This window comes from Priceomyces carsonii (assembly GCF_900007245.1).
Source record: "Priceomyces carsonii strain CBS4050 genome assembly, scaffold: Debaryomyces_carsonii_scaffold_1, whole genome shotgun sequence".
NCBI classification, from domain to species: Eukaryota; Fungi; Ascomycota; class Pichiomycetes; order Serinales; family Debaryomycetaceae; genus Priceomyces; species Priceomyces carsonii.
Genome location: NW_026946674.1, coordinates 667,262 through 691,671, shown reverse-complemented (window position 1 = coordinate 691,671; position 24,410 = coordinate 667,262). Strand labels below are relative to the sequence as shown.

Genomic DNA, 24,410 nt, shown 5'->3' with positions numbered 1-24,410 from the left:
TGGATAAAATGCGTTACTCAAGGTTCTTTGAAACAATTTAAACCAGATTAAACTCAATTAAATTTGTTATAGGTTGTTGCTCAGGTTCCTGTTCAAGTCTTCAGGGAAGTATAAACCAGTCCGCTACCCTTGATGCCTTAAAAGAAAAACTATATGTGGTATATTAAATCCTCGCTTTCGTCGAGTACGAAAACGAGAGCAACACCTTAATTCCTTTTCAGAAGATGCGGCTGCGATGCTATGACCGCATAAACTTCTCTTTTGAATCGAATATTTAGGTTCCTTAGTCCATAAGTAAATACTACAGTGGGTCAGACATGCAACAGTTCCCTACATAGGAAATTCATAAATATAAAACATTATATACACTCCTAGATTGGTTGCACCTGAGACTTTTGGGAAGACATCTATTAGATTATTAAACTGCTCTACATACAATACAACATAAGAGACTCATCGCTGTATTAGTTAGATAATTAGATGATTATAAAATTCAACAAAGATAACCATCAATTTCTAAAGTTTATATGTGTAGGGGTATGATGAAAATTTGTGAATTATTGTTGTTGACGCACACCACTCACAATGTCATCGACTCTTAATAATAGACAGGCACTTTCAATACTGGTTTTAATAGATTGTTGTTTAATGACTTCCGGCTCCCAAATACCATACTCATTCATATCAACAATCTTTCCAAGATCACCATCAATACCGAAGGTGTGTTCACCTTTTGCATGCTTCGCTCTGAGCTGAGAAAGAACTCTGATGGGATTTCCACCGCAGTTTTGAATTAATGTCCTTGGAATGACTTCAAAAGCATCTGCTACCGCTTGGTAGGGCCATTGCGCAACACCCTCGATAGTTTTTGCTTTTTCAGCTAGCTTGACACTAACAGCCATCTCTGTTGCTCCACCTCCAGGTGAAAGAGAAGGTTCAAACATTACATTTCTGGTAACAGCCATTGCATCATGCAAGTTCCTCTCAATTTCGTTAAGTATGTCCTTTGAAGCTCCCCTCAAAACTACTGTGCATGCATGAGGTTCCTTGCACTTGACCAAATAAGTGAAGTATTCATCACCAATTAATTCAACCTTGAAAAGGCCACACTTGGTACCAACGTCTGATTCTTTCAAATCTTCGATTCTGTTCACGATAGTAGCACCTGTGGCACGGGCAATTCTGTTGTCGTCAGACTTCTTGACTCTTCTCAAAGCAGTTACTCCACCTTTCAAAAGGTAGTGCTGAGCCAAGTCACTTACACCCTTCTCAGTTATCACCAAATCAGGTTTAAATTCCAAAAGGTGGTCGCAAAGCTGTTTAACCTGTTCCTCTTCAATTTGCAAAATTCTATTCCAGTCCTCTTCTTTGGTTATCTCGATATTTGTTTGTGATTCTCCCTTCTTGTATTCTAAGGGGCAGTCCAATAATATGATTCGTGGATTTTCGATATATCTCTTCATTTTTGGGTGCGTTACATCCTTGTTCAATAAGATACCATCTAAAACCTCACTGTCAGTGACATCACCACCGGGTATTTTCTCAATTCTAACGTATCTCTTGACATCGATTTCTTTATAATCACCTTCTTCAATATAGACGGTTCTAACTGCTCTTAAAGACAACTCACACATCTTTTCAGACCATTTTCTTATGTATTTAGTTCCAATAGAAGCTTTGATGAGCTTTATCATTGCCTCATCATTATGAATGTTGACTTCAACGGAAACCTCATGAATAAATTCCAATGCGTCACTTAAAGCTTGCTTTAAAGCCTGAATAATTATAACAGGGTGTATGTTTTTCTCGATGTAAGGAAAAGTCTGGGCTAATATTTCTCCTGCTAATATAATTACCGTCGTAGTTCCATCGCCAACTTCTTCGTCCTGAGTCCTACTCAACTCAATCATGGACTTCGCTGCTGGATGCGATACATCAATCTCTCTCAAGATTGCATGACCATCATTTGTTAAAACTATTCCTCCCATAGGATCTAACAACATCTTCAACATTGCCTTGGGCCCCAAACAAGTACGGATTATATCTGCCACTGCCTTTGCTGCAGTAATATTGGCGATCTGGGCTTGTCGACCCGTCTGCCTTTCCGTAGATGTATTCATATAAACAACTGGCGCTTGCATTTTCTCTTTAACTAATAATCTCTTTAGTTAGCACAAACCTTACTTCAATCTGATTTATCAAGATGTTGACGCCTGCTTAATACACGTTAATTCACTTACATTCAATGAATTCATTTTTTTCAAAGGTGGACTCAGAGCTTATGTAATCGAGCTTACGAAAAATGACATGAATAATTACCAGTCTCCGACCTACGATTGATTCAAACTAAATGAGTAGAGAAGCAACCTTGTTGCGACAATGGATTATATCAATGCAAATATTTCTACTATTGCTGACTTGGATAATATCGATGATAAATTTGAGGAGCTCAAAGGCTTGAAAGCCAGAATAAAACGAATAGCAGAAAAAAAGAGTAAGTCAATAGATGAAGACGATGAAGATAATGAAGGACAGAAGAGAATGAAGACAGAAGCAGAAGCGGTGTTAAATGCTCTCAGAAAAATAAGGGGCCTTGAGTTAGCGGAGGATCATACAAATGACACGACAAATGAGAGAGAGCTCGAGAAAGTAGAAGAAGATTATGGTGAACTTCAAGCTGTTTCACAATTGAGGACTAAATATGAGAGAAAAAGGGATATTCTAAAATCTATAGATTTCTTGAATACTGCTAAATCGGTAGAGGAGCGTATCGCTGAACTAGATGCCAGTAAAGAAGAATTATTTCCAGAAATTGCGAAGGCTATTGATGATTTGAATGGTTATAAGTCAGATTGTAAAGAAGATGTAGTACGTGAAATTCTAGCTAATTTTAGGAGTAAAATTTCAATAGCCAGGAAATCATCAGAGGACGATCTAAGGCGCATTTTAAGGGAGACTAAATTATTGGACCAACTGGCACAACCAATGAAAATTTCATCAAGTGAAATTGCAGAACTTGAATCAAAGTTTACTAATTTGATCCATCTTCAGCAGCTATACCAAGTCCCACAATATCCACATTCATGGTGGGCTCTTGATGTCTTGTTAGAGCCCATATTCGTACGTTTTAATTATCATTTTAACACGCCTCATAGAGAAACCAATAAGCTCTCAAAGCCAGAATGGGCACTTCAGTTTGTTGACAACTTTCTTTCAGAGAAATTGCGCTACTTGGAGCTTACTTTTGAGCACAGCTTTACTATTACTAAGAGAATTTTCGCATATGAACTTATAACAGCACTTTTAAATCCAATTCGTGAAAAAATGCATGGAATGTTAAAATCTATAGATGAGAATATTGAAAAGTTTAGACTTGATCCTGTAAAGCTTGAGAAAAATGGCCGGCTTTTATCGCATTTAATTTACGAATTGTCTTCTTTCGACCAAAGATTAAGAACTTCTTATAAATACAATCCCTATATTGAAGATCTTTCGATCATACCTACAAGAAAATGGGGTGGAATAACAGCAGATGTTTTCCTACATGATTCAGATGAGAGCTTAGCTGCTGATAATTGGTTAAGCTTTGAGCTATCTTTGGCAGAGAAACGGTTTTCATCTGAAATTTTGGGTTTTGATGATGCATTCAAGATAGACTTTGATTATCACGTTTCTGAGGAAGGGATGGATTCTAAAAGAAGCAGTTACATTTTAAAGCCAACATACTCGGCTTATAACTTGACAAGGCTATTGAATAATTTGACTAACCACTTTAATACTTTAAGCATTGTTAAGTATCAATTGAAGTACGTCTCGGTGATTCATTTAAAGTTAATTGATTCATATATTGAGAGATTAAGGAGCCTATTCAAACATTCCAAAGAGTTTTCGAATCTAAGTTTTATTCCTGGTGGAATGAGCTCTGAAAGTTTGAGTTCTGATGTTAAAAGCTCATTGGGTGCCGTAGAGGAGATCACTCAGGTTTATTGTCTGGCAAAGTATGTACAAGAAAATTTGTATCTATGGAGCAACGAGCTCATATACATTCAACTATGGAATGCTTTTAAGGCATTCAGCTCCAAAGATTATAACGAAGATCTGACTATATTTGACCTGTCTATTGATCAGTATCAAGAACTTATTAACAAGTGCATTGCTAGGTTTGAAGACTTTTTTGAAAGAGAAATGAAACTTTTATTAAAGAATTACGTCACTTCGGCAAATTGGAACATAAAGTCGCTCCCCGATGGTGCAGAACCGTCTCCTGATTTATCACCACTTATTGGCAATCTTCCAATGTACCTTGAGTATTTGAAAAGGGCTCTCTCGGACCTTGATTACTATGTAATCACCGATAGAATTGTGACTCGCTTATCTAAAATCTTTCAAGATTACGTTATCACTAATAACACATTTACACCCCAGGGGATCGAGCAGCTCAAGCTTGATTTCAGATATCTTGCAGATTCCTTCGGAATAGACCTTTTTTTGAATAATAATAATACTAATGTTTCAAATCTACATAATAAGAACTACTTAAAGGTGTCTCAATCCATCGAATTGCTATCCAGCTTGAATGGTTTGTCTGCTAAGTCTTACAAAAATAATACAGTCAAATTTAGAGAGTTAAGATCCAATTTTGATTCCCAATTGCACGATCTTAATGATTATGAGCTTAATGACATAGTTTCTAGAATTATATAGGAACCTTTTTTTTGCATTATATTAATTTCGCGTAAGTATATTTTGTAAACAGAAGATTGATTTCATCACTAAAATCGGTGTTGCTATAAGCAATGTCTTTATCTAGAAAGAGACAGTACTATGGCATTGAAGTAAATGAAGATCAACAGTCAAAGTTCAAGCGAAAGACATTTAATTACGAAAGCATAGCTAAACTATTCAGTTTAGATAAAGAACATTCTCACATAAGCATCCCAAGGAAACCGAGTGGAGTGTTGATTGGAAGGAGTAGCTCTTGCGATGTTAGAATATCAGGATCAGATGTTTCATCTAAACATTGCCATTTAGCATTGACATCAAGTAATGAAAAGGAACTTCTTTTCATTGTCGATATGAGTTCAAATGGCGTCTTTATAAACGACGAGAAGCTTGGTAGAGGGTCAAGTTTGTTACTCAAGAGTGGTGATAAGATAGGTTTTGCTAAGACTGGAGGATCTTTTATTTTCCGTTATGTCTTTGACTTCGATAACAAAGAGAATCGCAATAGAAAATCCTTCTTTGACGATTACATTGTGGGTAAACAATTAGGAACTGGGCACTATGCCGTCGTAAAAGAAGCGAGGGACAGAACAAACGGGGATATAGTAGCTGTGAAGATTTTCCACCCTAACAGAAACAATACTTCATCTGACGATATTAAGTTACAGCAGGAGATCAATTTGCTTCTATCAATCAATCATCCGAATATAGTAAGATTCATTTCTCATTATGTGGAGCCTGTAAATCAAAATCAGGTAGCAACGTATTTGGTTCTAGAGAAAGTAAACAGCGGCGAACTATTTCAAAGAATCATCAACAAGCTGAAATTAAATCAAGATGAAACCAAAGAAATTTTTAAACAGCTTCTCTCGGGTCTAAATTACTTACATGCAAATGACATTATTCATAGAGATATTAAGCCAGAAAATATACTACTAGATATCATACCACGATCTTCCAAGGATCAGGAACAGTTAGGGCCATGGGATAGTGATGAATACGACGTTAGAGTTAAGATAGCTGATTTTGGTTTAGCAAAGTTTATAGGAGAGTTAAAGTTTACTAATACTTTATGTGGAACACCAGCTTACGTGGCACCAGAAATTCTTGCGAACGAGCTTCAATATTCTAAAAAAGTTGATCTTTGGCTGGCTGGAGTTCTTCTATATGTATGCTTGTGTGGCTTTCCGCCGTTCAGCGAAGAGCTTGCCCCACCAAACATGAAAGAACAAATTTTGACAGGGAACTATGCATTTTACTCTCCATATTGGGATGATATTAGTGACTCAGCCTTGGAGTTAATTTCAAATTTGTTAGTAGTAGAACCGGAAAGTCGATTCGATATCAATCAAACTTGCAATCATCCTTGGTTTCAAGAAGAGGATATTGAGTCGGAGGTAGACATGGTAGTGAGTCCGAAGCGGGTTCCAGTAAGGTCTGACAGCAAACCGCTTACCTTGAAGGAAGCATTTACATCCGAATTGAAGTTCAACTCGGATACTCAGTCATAGTAAGAAGAATGGTTATATAAAATTAGAAATGTATGTACAATTAGAGATTCCTTAATAAATCAACTTCATTCCTCCTAGTATCAAAAAATAATTTTAGCAATGCATCATTTGTCATGATATGTTCTTTGACGTCTGCCAGAAGGTCACCTTTCCCTGATAGCTTTTTAATTTGTTGAGAGATAGTGTTCAAGGTCTTTAATGTCGAAGCTGCATCCTTGAAGCGTTCCAATCTAATAAGACAGTCAAATTGGCCCATCATACAAGTTAAGTCTTTACTTGCTTCAACCCCTAACTTAAACCATTCGTAAGCTGAATTTAAGTTATTAAACACATTCATTTCCAAAAATCCCAAAGTCAGGAAGCTTTCTTTCAAAGCTTTACAAGCAGCAATTTCTAAATGGTACCTAGACAATTGAGGTTCAGTGATGGCATATAGCTGGCCCAAGTAGTAGTGACTACGGACAGTGTATTCATCAAGCTCCCCAAGTTTTATGCTTTTTTCAAAGCACAACTTGGCTTTGGTTAGATTAGGACGAGGCCGTAAGTAACTGAAGTAGTATATACCCAAATTGGAGTAAACTTGAGCAGCTGCAATTGTATCAGACTCCACTTTCAAAAAATCAAGCCAGTAGTATTCTGCCTGCTCGTAGTATTTTTTTTTGAAAGCTAGGTCACCGCCCATTTTAAAGACCAAAGGATGTTTCATATCAGTTAATTCTTTTATTAACGATGTTGCATAACGGTAGTCTTCCTTAGTTGATGATGAGTTTTGAATCGTATCAAACGCTAGAATCGTTATAGCATCGTTATTTCCCATTTCTGCAGCCTGTTCGACCAATTCAGTCTCTAGATTTACCAAATTTGTCTCTATGGTGTTTGTAACCTTTCGTACGCCTGAAAGCATGGATTTCAAGGTCATCAAATCTTGGCCCTTTACATAATTGGGCAATATTATCTCTTCAGGGCTATCTAGATGCTTGTATATGCTTTCGAGGACTGGAAGTGCTTTCTTATATGTTAATCTACTGTTGAAATCAAATAAAAGTTTGTTGATAATTTTTTTCTTTGGAAGAATTGATAGGAGATCAGGTCTTCTTTTCGTTACACTTGAAGAATAGTATCTCACTAAACCAACGAGTGACCTTGAGAGACCATATCCAACATTATATCGATCAATAATCATGAATATGAGAAGACTAAATAGCTTTATTGTGTAGCATTAACTTTATCTACGCAGACGTAGAATTATTTAGTATAGCTTACATGCAGATTGAAATTACTATAACATTAAATATTGATTTATTCACTTCTCTGTTGAACCAGTTAGATCTAACTGGAGCTAAGAGGAGATGATAACTTAAAAGAATTAAATGATAATGCATTGATAGGTTCGGTGAGAGCCTATGAATCAAGAATCATGGCTATTATAGTCGATGAAACTGTCAATTTGATTATTATGATTTGAAGGAGTCGAAGAACGGTTCGAATTTTCAACTGAATTGTTATTAGTGGTATTTGTACTAGTGATATTGAAGTCAAAAGCTGAACCTGGTTCCGCAGAGATCTCAGTTTCAGGATCATGTGGAAGCTGTGCAATTGGGGAATACGCGGAATGTGTATATGACTGAAGGTTTGTAGATGGGCTGTTTATCAAATTTTCATGGTTAATACTCACTTGCATAGATGAGTTTGGTGTTTGTGAAGGAAAAAAATCGGGAGTATGGGCAGAGAAAACATCGGTGAAATGATCTCTCGTTGAGCTCTCTAGAGCCAATACGGAACCGTGGTTCTCACGTACACCGTTACTTTCGATAGATATGGGCGATGCATCAGAGTCAAACTGTGTAAGAGGAGAATTCGTTAATCCCTTTGAATTAGCCAACCGAGAATGATGGTCTAGCTTATTATCACTCCATACGTTCAAATTGTGACTGAATTGTCCATCGCTGCTTGGATCTGACAATTGTACATGTGGGTGATAAGTTGAAGCATGCGCTTGATTATTTTCCAAAATAAAGGAATTTAAAAATTGTAAAGAGTTTTTAAATCCGACTAACACATGTGGAGTAGAAGAGCCTCCTTCGCCACAGTGTGCTTGGCTGACTTGTTGACCCTCGCTAAAATCATCACATATCGACCACTGGTTTGTATCCGAGCTAACACCATTGAAGAAGTAAACGGAAAACTTCGGTTGATGAGACAAACTAAGTCTAAGCTCAATGTTTTCCTTACTGATATTGTTATCAACAAGGGAACATGTCACTATGCTTGAAATTGGATAAAATATCCTGAACAATATCTTGGAGTTATTAGATTCGGCACTGAAGAAATAGTTTATTTCAAAGTTCCTCTTAGATAGTATCACCAATAAATCAACTTGAACCATGATACTATCGATAGTGAATGGTGAAAGATTTACCAAATTATTTATCAATAAAGATTCATTGTGATCACCGCTCTTTATGCGTTGCCATGAACCAACTGATAATGATGTGCAGTCGATGAAGCAGTACTTTTCGTTAATTTCAATGGGTATTCCCAGAACCAGAGACACATATTGATCTGAGGAACTTACTTGACTACCAGTATGGCTAGGAGTATTTGAGTAGCTTGAGCTTGCACCATTGTTATTCACCCCCATACGTTCGAACTTCCTCATCTTAGCTCTCCTGTTTTGAAACCATATACGGACAGCCTTCTCTGACATATTTGTTCTATCACTGATTTCTTTTCTTTGCTCCGGACTGGGGTTATGGTTATTTTCGAATTCTTGCAAAAGGAAGTCCAACACCTCTCCAGACGCTCTCGTCCGTTTGGATGATCCATTGTCATCTGCTGACATTTTTCAAGTCCTCTGTTACGTCTCTTTTATATACACTTTGACACGGAATATGAAACAGTAATATCGCAACCAAATGAATTCCACACTCTACAAAACTTTAAAAGTGAATTTCAATCCCAAGTCAAGGAGTGATATGGTAAGCTTGATGATATCCTTCTTTATTTATCAGATAGTTGAACTTAGTTTCTTAATGACTACACCTTTTTATTCCTATATGTAAAACCGATGATAAAGGAGACCGAGCATGCCCAGTTGATGTACAGTCCTTGATCACATGACAGAGAATAGTGGTATATTTACAGTAACTATAGTACTAACTCTTCGAATTCTATACCTTCTAGAGCACTGAAGCAGTATTTCAACTCTTTCCAGTGTTTTGTAGGACTCCAAGAATTGAAGTCATGCAAAAGCCGGGCCACAAGCCTCACATTGGAAATGTTTCTGACTGTCATTAGATCGTGTATCAAGCCTCGGAAGTTCCAGGGCAACGAGAATAAATTTACCGAAGCTTTGACATTGATTATAGGAATGTAGGTCAAATCTCTGCGACGATACAAAGATGTTGTCTCCAAGCTGTGCTTAATTGCTGTTAGATAAACCTCTTGATCTTGGTATATTTTGCAGTGGCCGCCGTCTTGAATAGTACCCATACATCGATTACTCAAATCTCTAACAAGATTATGGTCCTGATATCCCATATTTCTCATAATAGCTATTACCTTTAAAAGGGATATGATGAATTCAGGAACATTGCTAGACTCATCGACATATAAGAACCTGAATATATTCGGATGGTCGAAATTATAACCAAGAGACGAGAAGATGGGAATCCATTGATCATTCACAGCCCCACTTAATGTTATTTTAACATTATTTCTCGTAAGTATTTGCATGCTTTCTCTAAGTTTCATAGACAAATGGCTCGTTGGTTTTTGATACTCAAATAGCTCGTTCATGATTTCATTTTCCGTAGTAGAATAAGCACGGATAACTAGTTTTGAATCCAAGCCTGCGAGGGGCCCGCACAATATACCAGACATTCCTAGTAAACCTATCTTTTTATTATATATGCTATGCTTGGTGATAAGTTCGGCTAGTAATTGGATAGCAACGGGAGTACCCTGTGAATGTGATACAAAAAAAAGAAAATCACATTCCAAAATGATATCTATCCAGTTTTCCAATAATTTTAGCAATTTTGATACCCTTTCCTCGATCTTACCTTCACCTTCTAATGCGATTGTTTGAATGTCACAATCATGTAAATCATTTTCAGAATTCATACTTTGCCACTTTCTAAATGCTTCCGTAGCCTCTTTTACGAATTTTATGGAATGTCCAGTCGAATGTCCAATCAACGTCTTGACCATTTTTATCGGTAAAAATCCATGAACTCCAACTATCACTACTTTTTTTAGATGATCTTTTGCTCGGTTGCGTATCTTTGAGTCCTTAGATCTGTATAGATGTGATTCCGAGGTATTGTTCTTATATAAAAAGCTCTCACCAATTAGCCTTAGCCTTGTTCTTAAGGTGATATGTCTAAAGTTTTCCTCTAAATGGGGAAATACAAATTCTGGAGGCACATCTTTAGGATATGCTTTATTGCTGTTTTGATCGTTGAGCTTTGCAGGACCATTCGTGAATGGTTGTTTCAACGTCCTTTCTTGAACTTCGTTTGGAGTAAGAGGTCGCTTTTTTAAATTGTATCTCACTGGTTGTTTCTCTGTATGCGTATCACTGACTGCTAGCATAAAATCTCTCGACTTGGGGTCAGTGATGGATGACTTGAATGCATAGTGCGAATTATCTTTAGAAGTCTCTATGAATGCCTTAGCACTTTTAATTAAGGAGTCGTTATCGTCAACACTTTCGACTGTGGAATAACTATTTAAAAACCACCATGTAAACCAACTGCTTTTTACTGGTTGAGTTGAATGGCTCTCTGGGGTATCTCTATTTTGGGGTCCAAGCGAGTTGGACTCAATTGGTGCTTCCGTCCCTTGATGATCTTTCCTTTCGTTAACTGATGTCTTCAGATACACATAATCTGTGGCAGCATTCCTGTAAGGAGATATCCAATCAGTCCAGCTGTCGACCCTATTTGCTTCTATTTGGTTAGATGTGTCTTCCACTGGCTCCTTTGAATTCGAAGACCATAGCCACCACCCTGAAACTACTCCATTTGATACAGGAGGCATGTTCTCCTCACTATTATGATAAACTTTTCCATTATTAGATAGTGTACTGTCGGAAGCAACAGTAGCCTCAGCTTTCCTATTACCTTTGCGCACTTTCTCCATATCTTTCGTAGTCCCACCTACCTTGTCAGGGTTGGAAATGTCCTCTATTAGAGCATCATTAACGGCTCCACTATCATATTTGTCAGAATCTTTAACTTTTATACCTGTTTCTTTCTGTTTTGCCTTAGCTTTATTTGATAAAGATGACCAATTAAATTTGGTGGATTGCACGAGAGCATCCGTGTCCGTTGCTTTATTAGCCATTGCTAAACTACAGTGGATGCCCTCACTGATTTTTACTTGTAAATGAGCAACAAATCAAGTATTAAATGCCTTTGGTTGATGTTTATATGAACGGCTTCTTTTTGTATCGATTTCGCGATTGTGATAACAGAACGCTATCTCAAATATTGTTTTTAAATGAAATCCAAATAGTATTTGTGTATGTATGACGGACGAAGATTGGAGTCAAGATATACTTCAAAAACTTATAACTAGAGATAACCTTTCTAAAAAGGACTCTAACTACTTTAAAGCATTTTCTCAGTTAAGCCAACAACTTCAGAAGCCACATAAAGCTGAGAAAAATGACTATAATAGGCTTGTGAATGAAAACGGCAAGTTAAGGAGCCAAAATGAGAGTTTGATCGATAGTTTAAACAATTCTACTATAAAATCAGAGACATTGGAATCAAAGCGAAATCAGGATAGGAAAAGCATCCAACATTTGGAAAAGTCAGTCAAGAGTCTTGGTCAAAAGATCAGCAATTTAAACATGGAGATAGGTGAGAAGAACAAATCAATAGAGATAATAAATGAAGAGCTTTTATTGAATCAAATTCAGGTTAATGTTTTAAACGACAGAATAAATAAGTTGACGAATGAAAATGAAGCGTTAGTAAAAAGATGGATGGAAAAAGTCAAGCTTGATGCTGAAAAGCTAAATGATGCAAATGATAAAGGAATATAGCATATACTTCTAAACTGATTATATAAAAGAAGTGTTGCAATATACAATTACATCTCCTTTTCTTCTATCATCCCAATGAAAGAAGCTATTGAAGAATCTTGTACATTCTTCGTACGGCGAATCTTTGAAGAATACGCTCATTGTTTCCTCCAATGGTTCAAAAAAAACTAAATGAGAGGGCCATTGGTATTTGGAATTACCGTCTTGGTCGTCAAATGAAGGAAAGTTTTCATGTAAGAATTTGGTGGGATTATCATAAAAATGATCTGATTCATCTTTGTAGGATTTTATAGCACCAGCTGATGAAGTTTGCAAGTGCAACGGTGGCTCGCAAGTTATAAACCAGGAATTTTGTGAAAAAGTGATATTGTGTAAATGACTCTGCCATGGTGTCGAGTGGCATGGTGTCAATAAACCAAAAGATTCAACTGACGGTGTCAGTCTCAAGTAGTGAACGACATCTATAACACCACGTTCATGAACTTGAGTAAAAAAGAATGCAATCGCTATGTTGAGAAAGACGACTGGTAGTACTAACTTGTGCAAATTCAATCGACTAGCTAAATAGTTCACGGAGCATGCACTGAAATAGAGAAGAACCGGATGCAAAGGGTATATGAATCGAATTTCTTTATGGCCGACTAATGAAAACCCTAAAACCACGAAGGCGACCATTTGTCCTAGCACATGCTTGAAACATTTTAATACTATGATAGAATGTATGAAAAATGGCAAGTAAGTTAACAAGATTAACGGGAAAGCTTGTAATATATAGAAATGCCAGGGTGCTGTGCCATAGAATATCGATAGGTTTCTGAAGATATTGAACTCAAGAAAATTATACAAAGGGAATGTCCATCTATTGTAAAACGCTCTATCAAGTAATCCACTAATTAATAAGACAAGTAGAAGCTCAATCTCCAAGTAAGTTAGGGCCATAAATATAACTGATAAATTTCGATAAAGCAGATAATTTTTCCACAAAAGATAGGATCCTAAATATATCCAAATGAGTCCATTTGTAGGTCTGATTATGCAACTGAAGAAGGCAAACCCACAACTCAAAAATAGGTATTTGTTGACCACAAAATTCCAGGGCCAGTAAGTCAATCCAATCACAGTGAAAACCATTTCTAGATTATTTGAAAATGAACGAGTAATAAAATACCAGTTGAAGGGACTAACCAAAGAAAATGCAAGAGTAAGCTTGGATAAACATTCATTCTTAGAAACCGATTGAACAAAACGGTATAGATAATACTCTGCTATGGTAGCTTGTAATGCCCCTATGACCTTTGGGGCTATAATTACTGCCTCTGGATTATCTGAGAAAGAAGACAACATATGGTATCCCAACGAATAAATTATAGGATGTATTGAGGATCTCAAGCCTTCTCTCCATTCCCAAGTTAAGTAACCATAGCCGTAGCAATTTTTATGAGCCGGTTCCAACGATTGATAATATTCATCTGCCTGAAAGAATGTCTTAATGGTTAATGAATTGAATAGTCGATAAAGAAAAAGTAGAAAAAATATACTCCCAGAGAGAGGTCTCAATGTCCACTTTAGTTTTTCCTTTCCCTTCTTGTTATCTTCTTCACTAATCTGATCATGGCGTGCCCTTATTGACTTCGATCGTAAACTCATAATATCACTTTAGTGTATTAATGTGCAAAATCATTATCGCAGAAATTGCAATTGTTTTTATTTACATCAATGATAGAGGGAATGTCTCAGGAGATAAAAAATAGCCTAGATGAATATGTAGGACTTATAGAACTGATCTATATTACGAACTGTCGTAACGATATTGTGGTTTCTAAGGGCAAATGTCTTGAAGCGATCAAATTGCTTAACCAAAGATCAAAGATAGACCATGAGAACCTGTTATCAAAAATTGAAATGCAATTGTCGAAGTTCACGATTGATCTCTACGACAGAATCAGTTCAAATAGCGAGAAAAGTGCATTCCCCCTCACAGAAAGATTGTTATGGTTTGGTTCTATATTGAGAGGTGTGACGTATCTGCCTTTGATTAAGTTCTCTAGTGACCTTGACTCAATGAATCCTTTATTAATAGATAGAAAGCGACGAGATTCTCCATTGGAACTTCCTAGAGCATACGATACTCGATGGTCGCAGGTTCGACTTATTGACTGGTCATTACTGGAAGATGACCTAACTGAATTATATCAGGATTTACTAACAAATTGTTCCTTTGTTTCTTCAATTTTATCAATAGTAAATACCAAACAAGTTAACAGAATAAAAGATATAATATCGCCGTTCGAAGAAAGTTGCAATTACAAGATAAAACTCTATTTCAATGGGAGTGACAGAACTGTGACTGTTAATAATGAATTTCCAGTACTTACTAACCTGTCACGAAATGTAACGATCAGATCATTTCGTAACGAACGGCTCTTTTGGCCAGCATTGGTTGAGAAAGCATATTTACAAGTCTTGGGGAACGGCTACAACTTTAAAGGATCAAACATGGCAATAGATTTATTTATGCTCCTCAAATGGATCCCGGAAATTGTAACTGTAGCTTATGGGCAGCTACCTTCAAATTTTGAGCATTTATGGGAAATGAATAAAGCAGGACATATCACACTAGGTATCGGTACTGGAAATATTAGTGAGAAGCTTTCGAAGGAAATGAATTTAATTTCTAATCATGATTATGTGGTTCAAGATTTCGACAATGGCGTAGTTCAGCTTAAAAACCCTTGGATAGAAGGAAGTCATTATGAGGATAGGGTAATTCTGATCAGTGATTTACGTTGTTTAAATTATATTTACATTAATTGGGATCCTCTAAAAGTTTTTCAATTCCAATCAGTGGTGACTACGATTTGCACCGAAAACTCAGGCGACGCGGCTCATCGTTACTATCAGCGTCCTCAATTTGTTATTGAAAATTCTTCAAGGGCCACTCAAGATGTATGGCTACTTCTTGAGAAACATATTTCGCCCAATGAGAAAGATCAAGTAAACGGTATCGAGTTATTCGATACAGCACAAGGGTGCAAGGTCATCTTTCCAAATCAATATACGATTCATGGGAATGTGTTTACAAATGGCCGCTTAATTTTATTAAAAACCTCACTTGATCCTGGCAAGGCTTATACAATTGTGATTAAAAATAGCCTTGGAGGTATCGTAACGTTGTGCGCATATCACAATATTTGTAAAGAATTGGAACTCAGGAAGGCGGATTCAAATATGCTACGAGCTCTCCCTTCGTTGCATGGCGAGTGGAATGCGGAAAATAATGGGGGAACCTGGGTAAAAGCTTCTTTCATTGATAATCCTCAATATAATCTCGAGATTAAAGAGAAAACGAATATTCTAGTTGGAGTTTTCTGTCCGAAAGATATATATGTCGGCTTTCACATACTTCACTGTTCTCAATCGGATAAAAACCTAAAACTTAAAAACTTTGACAAATCTAAACTATTATTCAATGAGGATTATAATAAAGGCTACCAGTATAAAGTGTTATCGATTGATCCTGGACTTTATCGTCTTGTTGTGTCTACATATAAAGGTGATATGTGCCCCTTCGACGTGCTTATACAACACGAGTTGAGAGACGATGATGTCATTATTACGAAAGTTTCGAAGGATTTGGGATTGTTTCAATCTAGCCAAAAGAAAGATTGGAACAACAATATGAGATTTAAAATACTTTTCAAATCAATGTTTTTCAACTCAAATTTCGTATTTCATATTAAACATTCGGGTGCTTTCGATAACCACAAAGAAACTTCTGTCTCTCACTATAGACCAGCCATTAGAGCATCCGTGTTCAATACTCAAACTTCGCAACCCATCTCAGTCAACGAGGAATGGAATGATTCATTATATGGAATTTTCGTTGAATGCAAAATTGACAACCCCGGGACCTATACTTTGTTGGTAGAAAGACTAGAAGTTGGAAACGGCTTCTGTCTCGTGGATATTGGATGTAATAGAAGTTTTGAAGTCATATAGTCTCGTTTCTCTCAAATAGCATACTCAAAGTACTTTCACACAATTGTATACTCTTGCATAGTAACCAATGTTAATAAATATTGTGTCACGTGCACATTGTCCAGTAGTCTTGACGTGTTCAAAGCTGCGATTTCAAAGAATACTGTACTCGAGTCTCTGAATAGGCCCAAAATCACAATGCGTGCTTCAATTATTCATTTCATTTCTGCTCTCGTGTTTTTCGTTGGGCTCTCAATTGCGGGCCTTTCAAGCGAAGAGCTATTGGAATTGACCCGAAAGAGTGGGAAATCAAGAACAATTGAGATTGACGAGCTGAATTATCAAAGTATATTAGGTGGTAAGAGAGATTATCATTTGATTCTTTTACTTTCCTCGACAAGTCCCCAAATTAACTGTGCATTGTGTAATGAGCTCAAGCCAGAGTTTGAACTAGTTGCTTCTTCTTGGTTTGCTGATCATCCAAATGGATTATCGGAAAAAGAATTGGAAAGTGAAGATGAATCTACAGACACAAGGAAAAACATCTACTTTGCATATTCGGAATACTTCAACTCAAAGAGTCTATTTGCAACGTACAAATTGAATAGCATTCCAAAAATTTTTTATTTTTCACCTACCTCAAATCCAGATCCGCAGAACTTTGTTAAAGAATATGATGATTACCAATTCTACGTCGGTGGTCACGCGGACTTACTTGCTAACTACATCACTAAAGTCACAGGTTTCAAGGTCAATCTTTATGTTCCTATCAATTATAATAGAATTGCTACCAATGTAGTAGTAACATTTGTTGTCGCTTTATTAGTATTCAAATTCAAAAGTCAGGTTTTACAGCTCATCACATCGAAGACCTTATGGAGCTCAGCATCTCTCGTGGGCATCTTATTCCTCATATCTGGTTACATGTTCAATCAAATTCGTGGTGTTCCTTATGTTAGAGAACATCAAAATGGAGCGGTTGAATATTTTCTAGCCGGTCAGCAGAATCAGTTAGGCATCGAGACTCAGATTATAGCCTTTATCTACGGAATCCTTGGAGTTTTGGTCGTCGTATTACTGAAAAAAGTGCCTGAAATACATAACGCTCAGCTCAATGTCGTCGCAGTTATAATTGTCAGTGGATTGATATTTGTATTCTACAGTATTTTACTATCGATTTTTGGGCTCAAGGGTATGGGTTATCCTTACAAATTCATCTCCTTCTTTTAATATTGTATAGACAATCTTCGAATGCTTTGCAAAATCGGATGAAGACGAAAATAATAACCACGCGTTAACCTATTTTTATTTCCCCAACTTTTGATTCATTCTCTCAACTCTTTTCTCAATCTCTGACAAAGTTTTAAATGATATACCGGCACGTTTCGTGAGATCCTTTATTCTATCAATATTACTGGCAACTTCTTTGTCATCAAGCATATTTCCTTCGTCCGTGACAGATTTCTTGAAGCTTGTAAGTCTCTCTTCGATTAGCCTCAATCTTGTTAAGAGAATAAGCTGTGATTGGCTAAGCTGCTCAAAACTCTCATTCAACCCATCAAGCGGTCCACTCAAGACGCTGTGTGCCATTAATTCCATTGGATGAAGGTCATTTATCTCAGAATCTTCCTCAGTTGTATGACCCATACTGTGCAATTTATTGGGCGACTCGGGATCTTGCAGCAGCATCGCTAATAAAGATTATGAAGTATCTCTCTATTTATTAAGACTTGCTGTCCTTGACCTCTTACCATTGGGTCTATTAGCAATACTCTATCTTAGACCAGTAATGAATATTGATTATGATAATGTATACAAGACGCTCGCTTATGTGCAAAAAGAGATATACTATATCGCAGCTTGTGATTAGGTACGTAAAAAGGTTTAATCTGGGCGTCAAGGTATGATATAGGCCTGTCAGCAAACATGTCTAATCTTATGAAAAACTATGATGAGCAGATTCTATATCGCCAAGTTAAGTCGCTAAAATCGGGTCAAATACATAGATTCAAGATCGAATATACTCCTCTTGACGGCAGTGATTCTGTTGAGCTACCACCAAATCTTTGGTTAAAAGTGAAGAATAAAGAAATGATTGCGATGAGGGCTGCTTACTTGGCGGGTCCTTATGTGTTATACGTGGATTGCAAGTCAGATGAATACGATCTTAACAAAAAATGCTTTGTGACAGCAGATCAGCCAACATTTGAACCGCAGTTGCTACCAGGACAGTCTTTCTATAATGAGCTATCTTGCCATACCTTGAAGGATAAATACGTGTGGACTATTGATGTGATATCTCAAATTGTATTCAACAATACGATCGACGTTGATTTTGAAATAATGTTAGGCACATCGAAACGGGTATTGCATGAGGCTTCCATCCCAGAGAAAAAGGTTCCAAACTACGATAGGATTGGATCATTCATACCGAACAGCATTTTGAATGTAACGACTTGGGATACATTGGATTTGTGGAATCTACCGATTCCTGATCATAAAAAGCCTATTCATTTGGTAATATTAACTCATGGACTCCACTCAAACATATCGACTGACATGCTCTATCTCAAGGAACAAATTGATAAAATTGAAGATAATATAGTCGTAAAAGGATTTTTTGGGAATATTGGTAAGACAGAAAGAGGCATTAAGTACCTTGGGTCCAGGGTAGCTGAATATATTATAGATTTGGTATCAAACGACACGATGTTCAATAATGGAAAGGTTGGAAAAGTTTCATTTATTGGCCATTCATTAGGTGGTTTAGTGCAAACTTTTGCAATTGCATATATCCAGAATAATTTTCTGTGGTTCTTCAAAACAATACAACCAATTAATTTTATAACTTTGGCTTCTCCGATGCTAGGTGTAGTAAATGAGAATCCATTATATGTGAAAATTGCGTTGCTGGCGGGAATTGTGGGAAAAACAGGGCAGGATTTGGGCTTAAAGTTCTTAGAGAAAGGTTCCAAGCCTTTATTGTTATTATTGCCAACCGGCCCAACCCATCAGGCTCTTAAGATGTTTTCACGACGCACAGTCTACGCGAATGTTATTAATGACGGTGTCGTTCCTTTAAGAACATCTGCTTTATTATTTCTAGACTATAAAGGATTAAATCAAGTTATAAATTCGAAAGATAATAAAGTAAAGAACTTGCATAATAATTCAACAGTGGGAGAGATACCTGCACGCGAAGAAGGAGCTCTCAATGATTCTTTTCTGCCGGTTCAAGCAATGCTTTCTTATTTCATGCCTCAAAAACATAAGAGGAAGCCAAATCACCGTTATCAAAAATATCAAACGACTACAAATGAAGACTCTCAAGTTCTTCAGAAAACTAATGATGAAGGTACGAACTTTGACGCACCGAGGTCTTCAGTACTCGAAACTGCTACATCATTGATTTTGCCACCATTGCCAACCCCCAAGTATATAAATGATCCTGAATCAAGGCCCAATGTGATCTTCCATGATAAAGTGTATCAAGAGAGTGATATCCCATCTAAGGAGCAATCAAGTCAGAAACATAATCACTCTAAGGTAGTTTCTCCTAAGACAGATAACAGTAATGCAGCTCAGTCTTCAGGCATAAAGAAGCGTATTATGAACTCCATTGATTCTGCTGACTTGCAATCCTTAGAGGAGCAGATTGCTAGAGAATATCACAAAAACATGAAGTGGAGAAAAGTTTTAGTAAAGTTGAAACCAGATGCACATAATAATATCATAGTTAGAAGACGTTTTGCAAATGCCTATGGATGGCCCGTTATTGAGCATTTGGTACAGAATCATTTTGCGTTAGAAATCAACAGTGACGAAGACAATAAATTAGTTTCAAACAATGCAAAAATGAGAAGCTCTGACTCCCTTGATAAGGAGCAGGGCCTTTCTGCCATTTTATCTAGAGATACGATTTCCCAGGAAATTGGAGAAACTGAAAAGAATGAAGACGATACCGAAGAAAACGATACTGAAGCTTGTGAGCATCATTGGATCAATTCTGAGGATAATGGAGAGTCTATCTTTGCTGTTGGTCCAACTGGCCTTTTGTCAGATGTAAGTGAAATGGTCGGAAATTTGAGAAATCTGTGGCATAATCATGGACTATTTCCACCTGAAAAAGTGGCAGATGATTTGAATAATGAAGAACTGAACGGGTCAGTCCCCGGTAAAGAAATAGATAGCGAATCTAATGATCTTGGCGCAGGAAATCGTCTAATGGGGGAATTCATTTAAATCTTGCATTAAGTGTATATATAAATACTAATTCATTCAACAATGGAATCGGATTACACGTATTGTAGCAAATATGCTACCTCTTTTTTCTTCTTAACCTTCTACTTCTTCTTCTTCTTCTTCATCTTCTTGATCTTCTTCTATGCCATTCGTCTTTTCTTCATTCGCTTCAGCATTTTCTTCCACCGGAAAAAGCCTATTGATAGTCTCCAAAATGCTGTCACACGTATCTTCATCAAATCTTTGATCACATTCTTCTACTATCGCATACAAGTTGACCATGGATCTGGGTAAAGAATTGACAATCTGTAATTTTTCAACTTTCATTAAGTCGAATTTGTTTAAAAACAAAAGTAGCTCCTTGAAACTCTCATTTGATTGTATAGCTGAGCATGGCGTTTTATCGAGGTATGATAAAATTTGTTTCGTTACCACTTCTAACTCTATTCCACATGCCAACGATCTCTTCTTTTGTTTTTTCATGCTTTGATTCTCATCCTCAAAAGTCCAGTTGTATAACGACTTAAGCTCCTTCAAATGTTCCAGAACTTCGTAGTTGGACAAGAACTTATCTCTCTTCTTTAGGACCTTCATGTGAGATATCCTTGACAAGAAGAAATACTTTCTTTTTTCCTTTCTTTCTTTCTTTCTTTCTTGATAAGGGAATCCGATGAGTTGAGGTCGATTTCTCTATTTTTTGTCCTGAATACTGTATATTTTTATGAGATCTATATCTATCATGTTAATTCAAGTATGATATAGATGACTAAGTTAGTGTTGGATCCTACATCATTACCAGCCTTATTTCCGGATGCATCTATTCTGAATGTCTACAGGGTGAGAATTTTAGCGCAAATACTTGAGTATATCGACGAGGAGTCTCATTTAGTTATTACTAAAATATGTAACATTAAGACTCCCGCTAACCAACAAAATACAGTTTCCTCAACGAACAATTGTAAGGGAATTGCTGTAAACATAGAGGGTCTTACAAATTCAATAGGGCCAGATACAATATTTAAAGGTGCAATTGTCAATATAAATGGATTTTGGGATGGTTCGTATATCGAAGTAGTACAATGTTATCCAGTCAATAGCCAGACACTATTACATTATGAAAATATTGAAACATTAATAGAAATGAATAATATAGAGGGTTTTAAATAACTACAGAAGACACCGGGAAGCAGTAAAAGTACAAGAAAAAAGTTGAAGATACTATAATTGGTCACCAGTTTCTTCTTTGACGAATGGTCCGTAATTCAAACCCATAGTTCCATTGGAAGCAGAGGCCGTAAAAAATTGGTCCCAAATAGATTCTGTCGGCATTTGCTGTATCAATTCATAAACCTTTCTTCCGTCCTTCGGATATATTGAAGCCGAATTACTTACACCTTTGTCTTCATTTTGATTAGTCTGATTCCTCAGCAAAACTGGTGACGATAGAGCAGACATGTTACTGTCATTTGAAAGCGGTGTATCCTGGAGTGATTGTACGTTGGAATTGAAATTGAATTTATTATTGCCTCCAGGAATACTGTTCCTTCGAGAATTTGATGATATTGGTGACAAGTTCTCAAGTTCATTGAAGAACAGATTTAAGTCGTATTGGGGTCCGTTGTCTAATCCATGCATGTTTTCTTGATTATTGTCTGTTATCCACTCGAACGTTGCAGGAGATTGATTTCTCAAACGTTCATTGTTATGTGTCTCAATGATCTTTTGTACAGCGTATTGCGATTCCTCGTGGAGTGACTGATTGTTTGTCTTGAAAGAATGGTCGAAAGGATTGAGACTCTTTTCAGGGATTATGATGTGTTTGTTGTGCTCATTCAAATTCTCTACGAGTCTTGTCACATTGGAATTCAAATTTCCATTATCAATCTTTGAAAACTTCTCATTTAACGAAGTTGTTGAAAATCCGTGTACAGTTTCATTATATTTCAATTTAATTACTACCATCGTGAGATTTTCAAATATATCTCGGCAGTCAAAAGCAGCATCACAACGGTCTATCAAGGATCCGAGAACGTTTAGACATTCAGAGCTAATTTTTTTAACTTCATATATGCTGTTTCTACCTCTTATCTCTTCACTGTTATATATGGTATACAAGTACGAAGTACCTGCCATGAATAAGTTATGCACAGCTGCCCAAGTATAATTTATACTTTTAGTTTCATGTAATTGAGAATAGCAGCTAATCAATTCTTTTGAAGACTCGCTTACAATCACGAAATCATTTTGAGATAGCTTATAATGCTTTGGTGATAACCCATGCAAAATTAATAATGTATGGTTGTAGTTGAGTGTAAAGAAGACCAAATTAAAATCACAGTTCATTTTTCTAGGAGTCTTGGGACAATTGTTTTTCCACAGTCTTAATTTCTTCTCTATATCTTTCCTCCAATCATTGAGGTTCTTATACGCCCGAGGTACTTCTCTATTTTCGTATAAAATTTTTTGGACCTCAGACTGAATCTGCCTAATTTTGAAAAAAGATAAAGAAATAGATTTGTAACTAGGCATTCCACTAATATTATTAGAGTAATCACCAGCTGAATTATCACCAGGAACAATCAAAGCATCATCTAGCTCCGATGGGAAAGGAGTATCGATGCTTTCATCAGGTATTCCTACCGGTCTGTTGAGATAAAAACATATTTGCCTATCCATAGAATATGTGCACCAAAACAACCGCCTTCTCTTATCCTTGGTAAATGGATTGACGATCTGCCTTGTCGAGCTCAACTCATTGTGGAGATTTAAATCAACACAGACCCTAAGAGCAGTTCCTAAAACATACCAAACCTGAGGCACTGCTGGTCTCATAGTAGAATAAAGAGCCATAAGCAAAATTCCTTGTAGAGATTCAAGCAGATCATGAGAAGAATAGACCGAATCCGTGTATCTTTTGGCTGCCGTCTGAAAGGACTCCGAAATCGTAGTTGGATATTGCAAGTGATGTACCGAAGAAGATATTGCAAATACCATATTCATGAAAAATAATGGCCTATGGAACTGCCTGGGAGGCTTTATATTGTTTGATATATAGTTTGCATCCGTATTGTTCTTCAATAGATTTTGAAATTGCAGTTTATAATTATAAAACCAGGTGTCTTCCTCTCTAATCGTATCATTTTGAAAGACGGAGTAATTTATTGCAGTATAATTAGATGCCAATGAAACTCCCTGGTCAAGGTTTCCATATATGGGAACGAAGTACTTTTCAAGAAACTCTTCTCGATGTAATATTGGGGTTTGACTATTCGCCTGAGCGAAAAAAATCTTGATGAATTCAATGGCAGTTTGCTTTGGAGGTAAGATAGCAGGTAAAACTTTTTCAAATTTCAGTGAAATAGAAGGATCTGGGGTTGTTGCAGCTGACTTTTTTGTAACCTTGAGAGCAGTGGCCATTAATTTTGCAAATGATATACTCGACGACGTTTCCTGGTAAACTGTCAGACTTGCATTGTCAGGATCTGTCTTCGTTTCCTTTTGTTCTATCTTTGGAGGCTGCATTTGGTTCTCTATATTTTCCTTGTCGATACTGCTCTGTTCCAGTTTTAGGGTCTCTGGGTTTATCCCACTTTCTTTAAGCTTGTTTTCTAAAATAGATATACGATCTTCTAGATGACATATATACGATCTAGGGACCTCTCTTCCCGTTGCTGGGTCTAATCCAATACATTCCACGCCCGCTTTTACACATTTGGAGCATTTAGGAAAATGTTGATCGCACCTTATTTTCTTGACTCGGCACCTTTGGCATGCTGAGATTGATCTTGATATCCCTATTATAGTTGATGATGGCCGTTTTGATGAGGGTTCATCCTCGCCGGAGAGCTCTGATTTTCTTTTTTTTTCTGTCATGTTCCTTAGACAGATTATATATTGTTTCT

At 36.7% G+C, this 24,410-nt stretch overlaps 15 protein-coding genes across 15 annotated transcripts; 7 read left to right on the top strand and 8 right to left on the bottom strand.

The window, feature by feature from the left end:
* Positions 1-557: 557 nt before the first annotated feature.
* Positions 558-2,141, bottom strand: CCT3 (chaperonin-containing T-complex subunit; the record flags this gene model as incomplete). The annotated part of the gene is made up of 1 exon (XM_062953665.1): positions 558-2,141. The coding sequence occupies one exon, from the start codon at positions 2,139-2,141 to the stop codon at positions 558-560; it is 1,584 nt and encodes a 527-aa protein (XP_062807215.1).
* A 238-nt stretch (positions 2,142-2,379) lies between these two features.
* TIP20 (Tip20p) lies at positions 2,380-4,704 on the top strand (the record flags this gene model as incomplete). Its single annotated transcript, XM_062953654.1, has 1 exon — positions 2,380-4,704. One exon carries the CDS (start codon positions 2,380-2,382, stop codon positions 4,702-4,704), a length of 2,325 nt encoding a protein of 774 aa, XP_062807214.1.
* A 92-nt stretch (positions 4,705-4,796) lies between these two features.
* Positions 4,797-6,233, top strand: DUN1 (serine/threonine protein kinase; the record flags this gene model as incomplete). The annotated part of the gene is made up of 1 exon (XM_062953643.1): positions 4,797-6,233. The coding sequence occupies one exon, from the start codon at positions 4,797-4,799 to the stop codon at positions 6,231-6,233; it is 1,437 nt and encodes a 478-aa protein (XP_062807213.1).
* A 40-nt stretch (positions 6,234-6,273) lies between these two features.
* On the bottom strand, positions 6,274-7,416 carry PRCAT00000367001 (uncharacterized protein; the record flags this gene model as incomplete). The annotated part of the gene is made up of 1 exon (XM_062953632.1): positions 6,274-7,416. The coding sequence occupies one exon, from the start codon at positions 7,414-7,416 to the stop codon at positions 6,274-6,276; it is 1,143 nt and encodes a 380-aa protein (XP_062807212.1).
* Positions 7,417-7,641: 225 nt separating this feature from the next.
* Positions 7,642-9,075, bottom strand: GRF10 (Grf10p; the record flags this gene model as incomplete). Its single annotated transcript, XM_062953621.1, has 1 exon — positions 7,642-9,075. One exon carries the CDS (start codon positions 9,073-9,075, stop codon positions 7,642-7,644), a length of 1,434 nt encoding a protein of 477 aa, XP_062807211.1.
* Positions 9,076-9,380: 305 nt separating this feature from the next.
* On the bottom strand, positions 9,381-11,582 carry PRCAT00000365001 (uncharacterized protein; the record flags this gene model as incomplete). The annotated part of the gene is made up of 1 exon (XM_062953610.1): positions 9,381-11,582. One exon carries the CDS (start codon positions 11,580-11,582, stop codon positions 9,381-9,383), a length of 2,202 nt encoding a protein of 733 aa, XP_062807210.1.
* Positions 11,583-11,766: 184 nt separating this feature from the next.
* PRCAT00000364001 (uncharacterized protein) lies at positions 11,767-12,288 on the top strand (the record flags this gene model as incomplete). Its single annotated transcript, XM_062953599.1, has 1 exon — positions 11,767-12,288. The coding sequence occupies one exon, from the start codon at positions 11,767-11,769 to the stop codon at positions 12,286-12,288; it is 522 nt and encodes a 173-aa protein (XP_062807209.1).
* An 18-nt stretch (positions 12,289-12,306) lies between these two features.
* PRCAT00000363001 (putative glycosylphosphatidylinositol-alpha 1,2 mannosyltransferase) lies at positions 12,307-13,935 on the bottom strand (the record flags this gene model as incomplete). Its single annotated transcript, XM_062953588.1, has 1 exon — positions 12,307-13,935. One exon carries the CDS (start codon positions 13,933-13,935, stop codon positions 12,307-12,309), a length of 1,629 nt encoding a protein of 542 aa, XP_062807208.1.
* Positions 13,936-14,004: 69 nt separating this feature from the next.
* Positions 14,005-16,287, top strand: RIM13 (Rim13p; the record flags this gene model as incomplete). Its single annotated transcript, XM_062953577.1, has 1 exon — positions 14,005-16,287. The coding sequence occupies one exon, from the start codon at positions 14,005-14,007 to the stop codon at positions 16,285-16,287; it is 2,283 nt and encodes a 760-aa protein (XP_062807207.1).
* Positions 16,288-16,464: 177 nt separating this feature from the next.
* On the top strand, positions 16,465-17,496 carry PRCAT00000361001 (dolichyl-diphosphooligosaccharide--protein glycotransferase; the record flags this gene model as incomplete). Its single annotated transcript, XM_062953566.1, has 1 exon — positions 16,465-17,496. One exon carries the CDS (start codon positions 16,465-16,467, stop codon positions 17,494-17,496), a length of 1,032 nt encoding a protein of 343 aa, XP_062807206.1.
* A 75-nt stretch (positions 17,497-17,571) lies between these two features.
* On the bottom strand, positions 17,572-17,955 carry PRCAT00000360001 (uncharacterized protein; the record flags this gene model as incomplete). Its single annotated transcript, XM_062953554.1, has 1 exon — positions 17,572-17,955. The coding sequence occupies one exon, from the start codon at positions 17,953-17,955 to the stop codon at positions 17,572-17,574; it is 384 nt and encodes a 127-aa protein (XP_062807205.1).
* Positions 17,956-18,192: 237 nt separating this feature from the next.
* PRCAT00000359001 (putative lipase) lies at positions 18,193-20,508 on the top strand (the record flags this gene model as incomplete). Its single annotated transcript, XM_062953543.1, has 1 exon — positions 18,193-20,508. The coding sequence occupies one exon, from the start codon at positions 18,193-18,195 to the stop codon at positions 20,506-20,508; it is 2,316 nt and encodes a 771-aa protein (XP_062807204.1).
* A 93-nt stretch (positions 20,509-20,601) lies between these two features.
* On the bottom strand, positions 20,602-21,102 carry PRCAT00000358001 (DNA-directed RNA polymerase III subunit; the record flags this gene model as incomplete). Its single annotated transcript, XM_062953532.1, has 1 exon — positions 20,602-21,102. The coding sequence occupies one exon, from the start codon at positions 21,100-21,102 to the stop codon at positions 20,602-20,604; it is 501 nt and encodes a 166-aa protein (XP_062807203.1).
* Positions 21,103-21,270: 168 nt separating this feature from the next.
* Positions 21,271-21,675, top strand: TEN1 (Ten1p; the record flags this gene model as incomplete). The annotated part of the gene is made up of 1 exon (XM_062953521.1): positions 21,271-21,675. One exon carries the CDS (start codon positions 21,271-21,273, stop codon positions 21,673-21,675), a length of 405 nt encoding a protein of 134 aa, XP_062807202.1.
* A 51-nt stretch (positions 21,676-21,726) lies between these two features.
* PPR1 (Ppr1p) lies at positions 21,727-24,381 on the bottom strand (the record flags this gene model as incomplete). The annotated part of the gene is made up of 1 exon (XM_062953510.1): positions 21,727-24,381. The coding sequence occupies one exon, from the start codon at positions 24,379-24,381 to the stop codon at positions 21,727-21,729; it is 2,655 nt and encodes an 884-aa protein (XP_062807201.1).
* Positions 24,382-24,410: the final 29 nt, after the last annotated feature.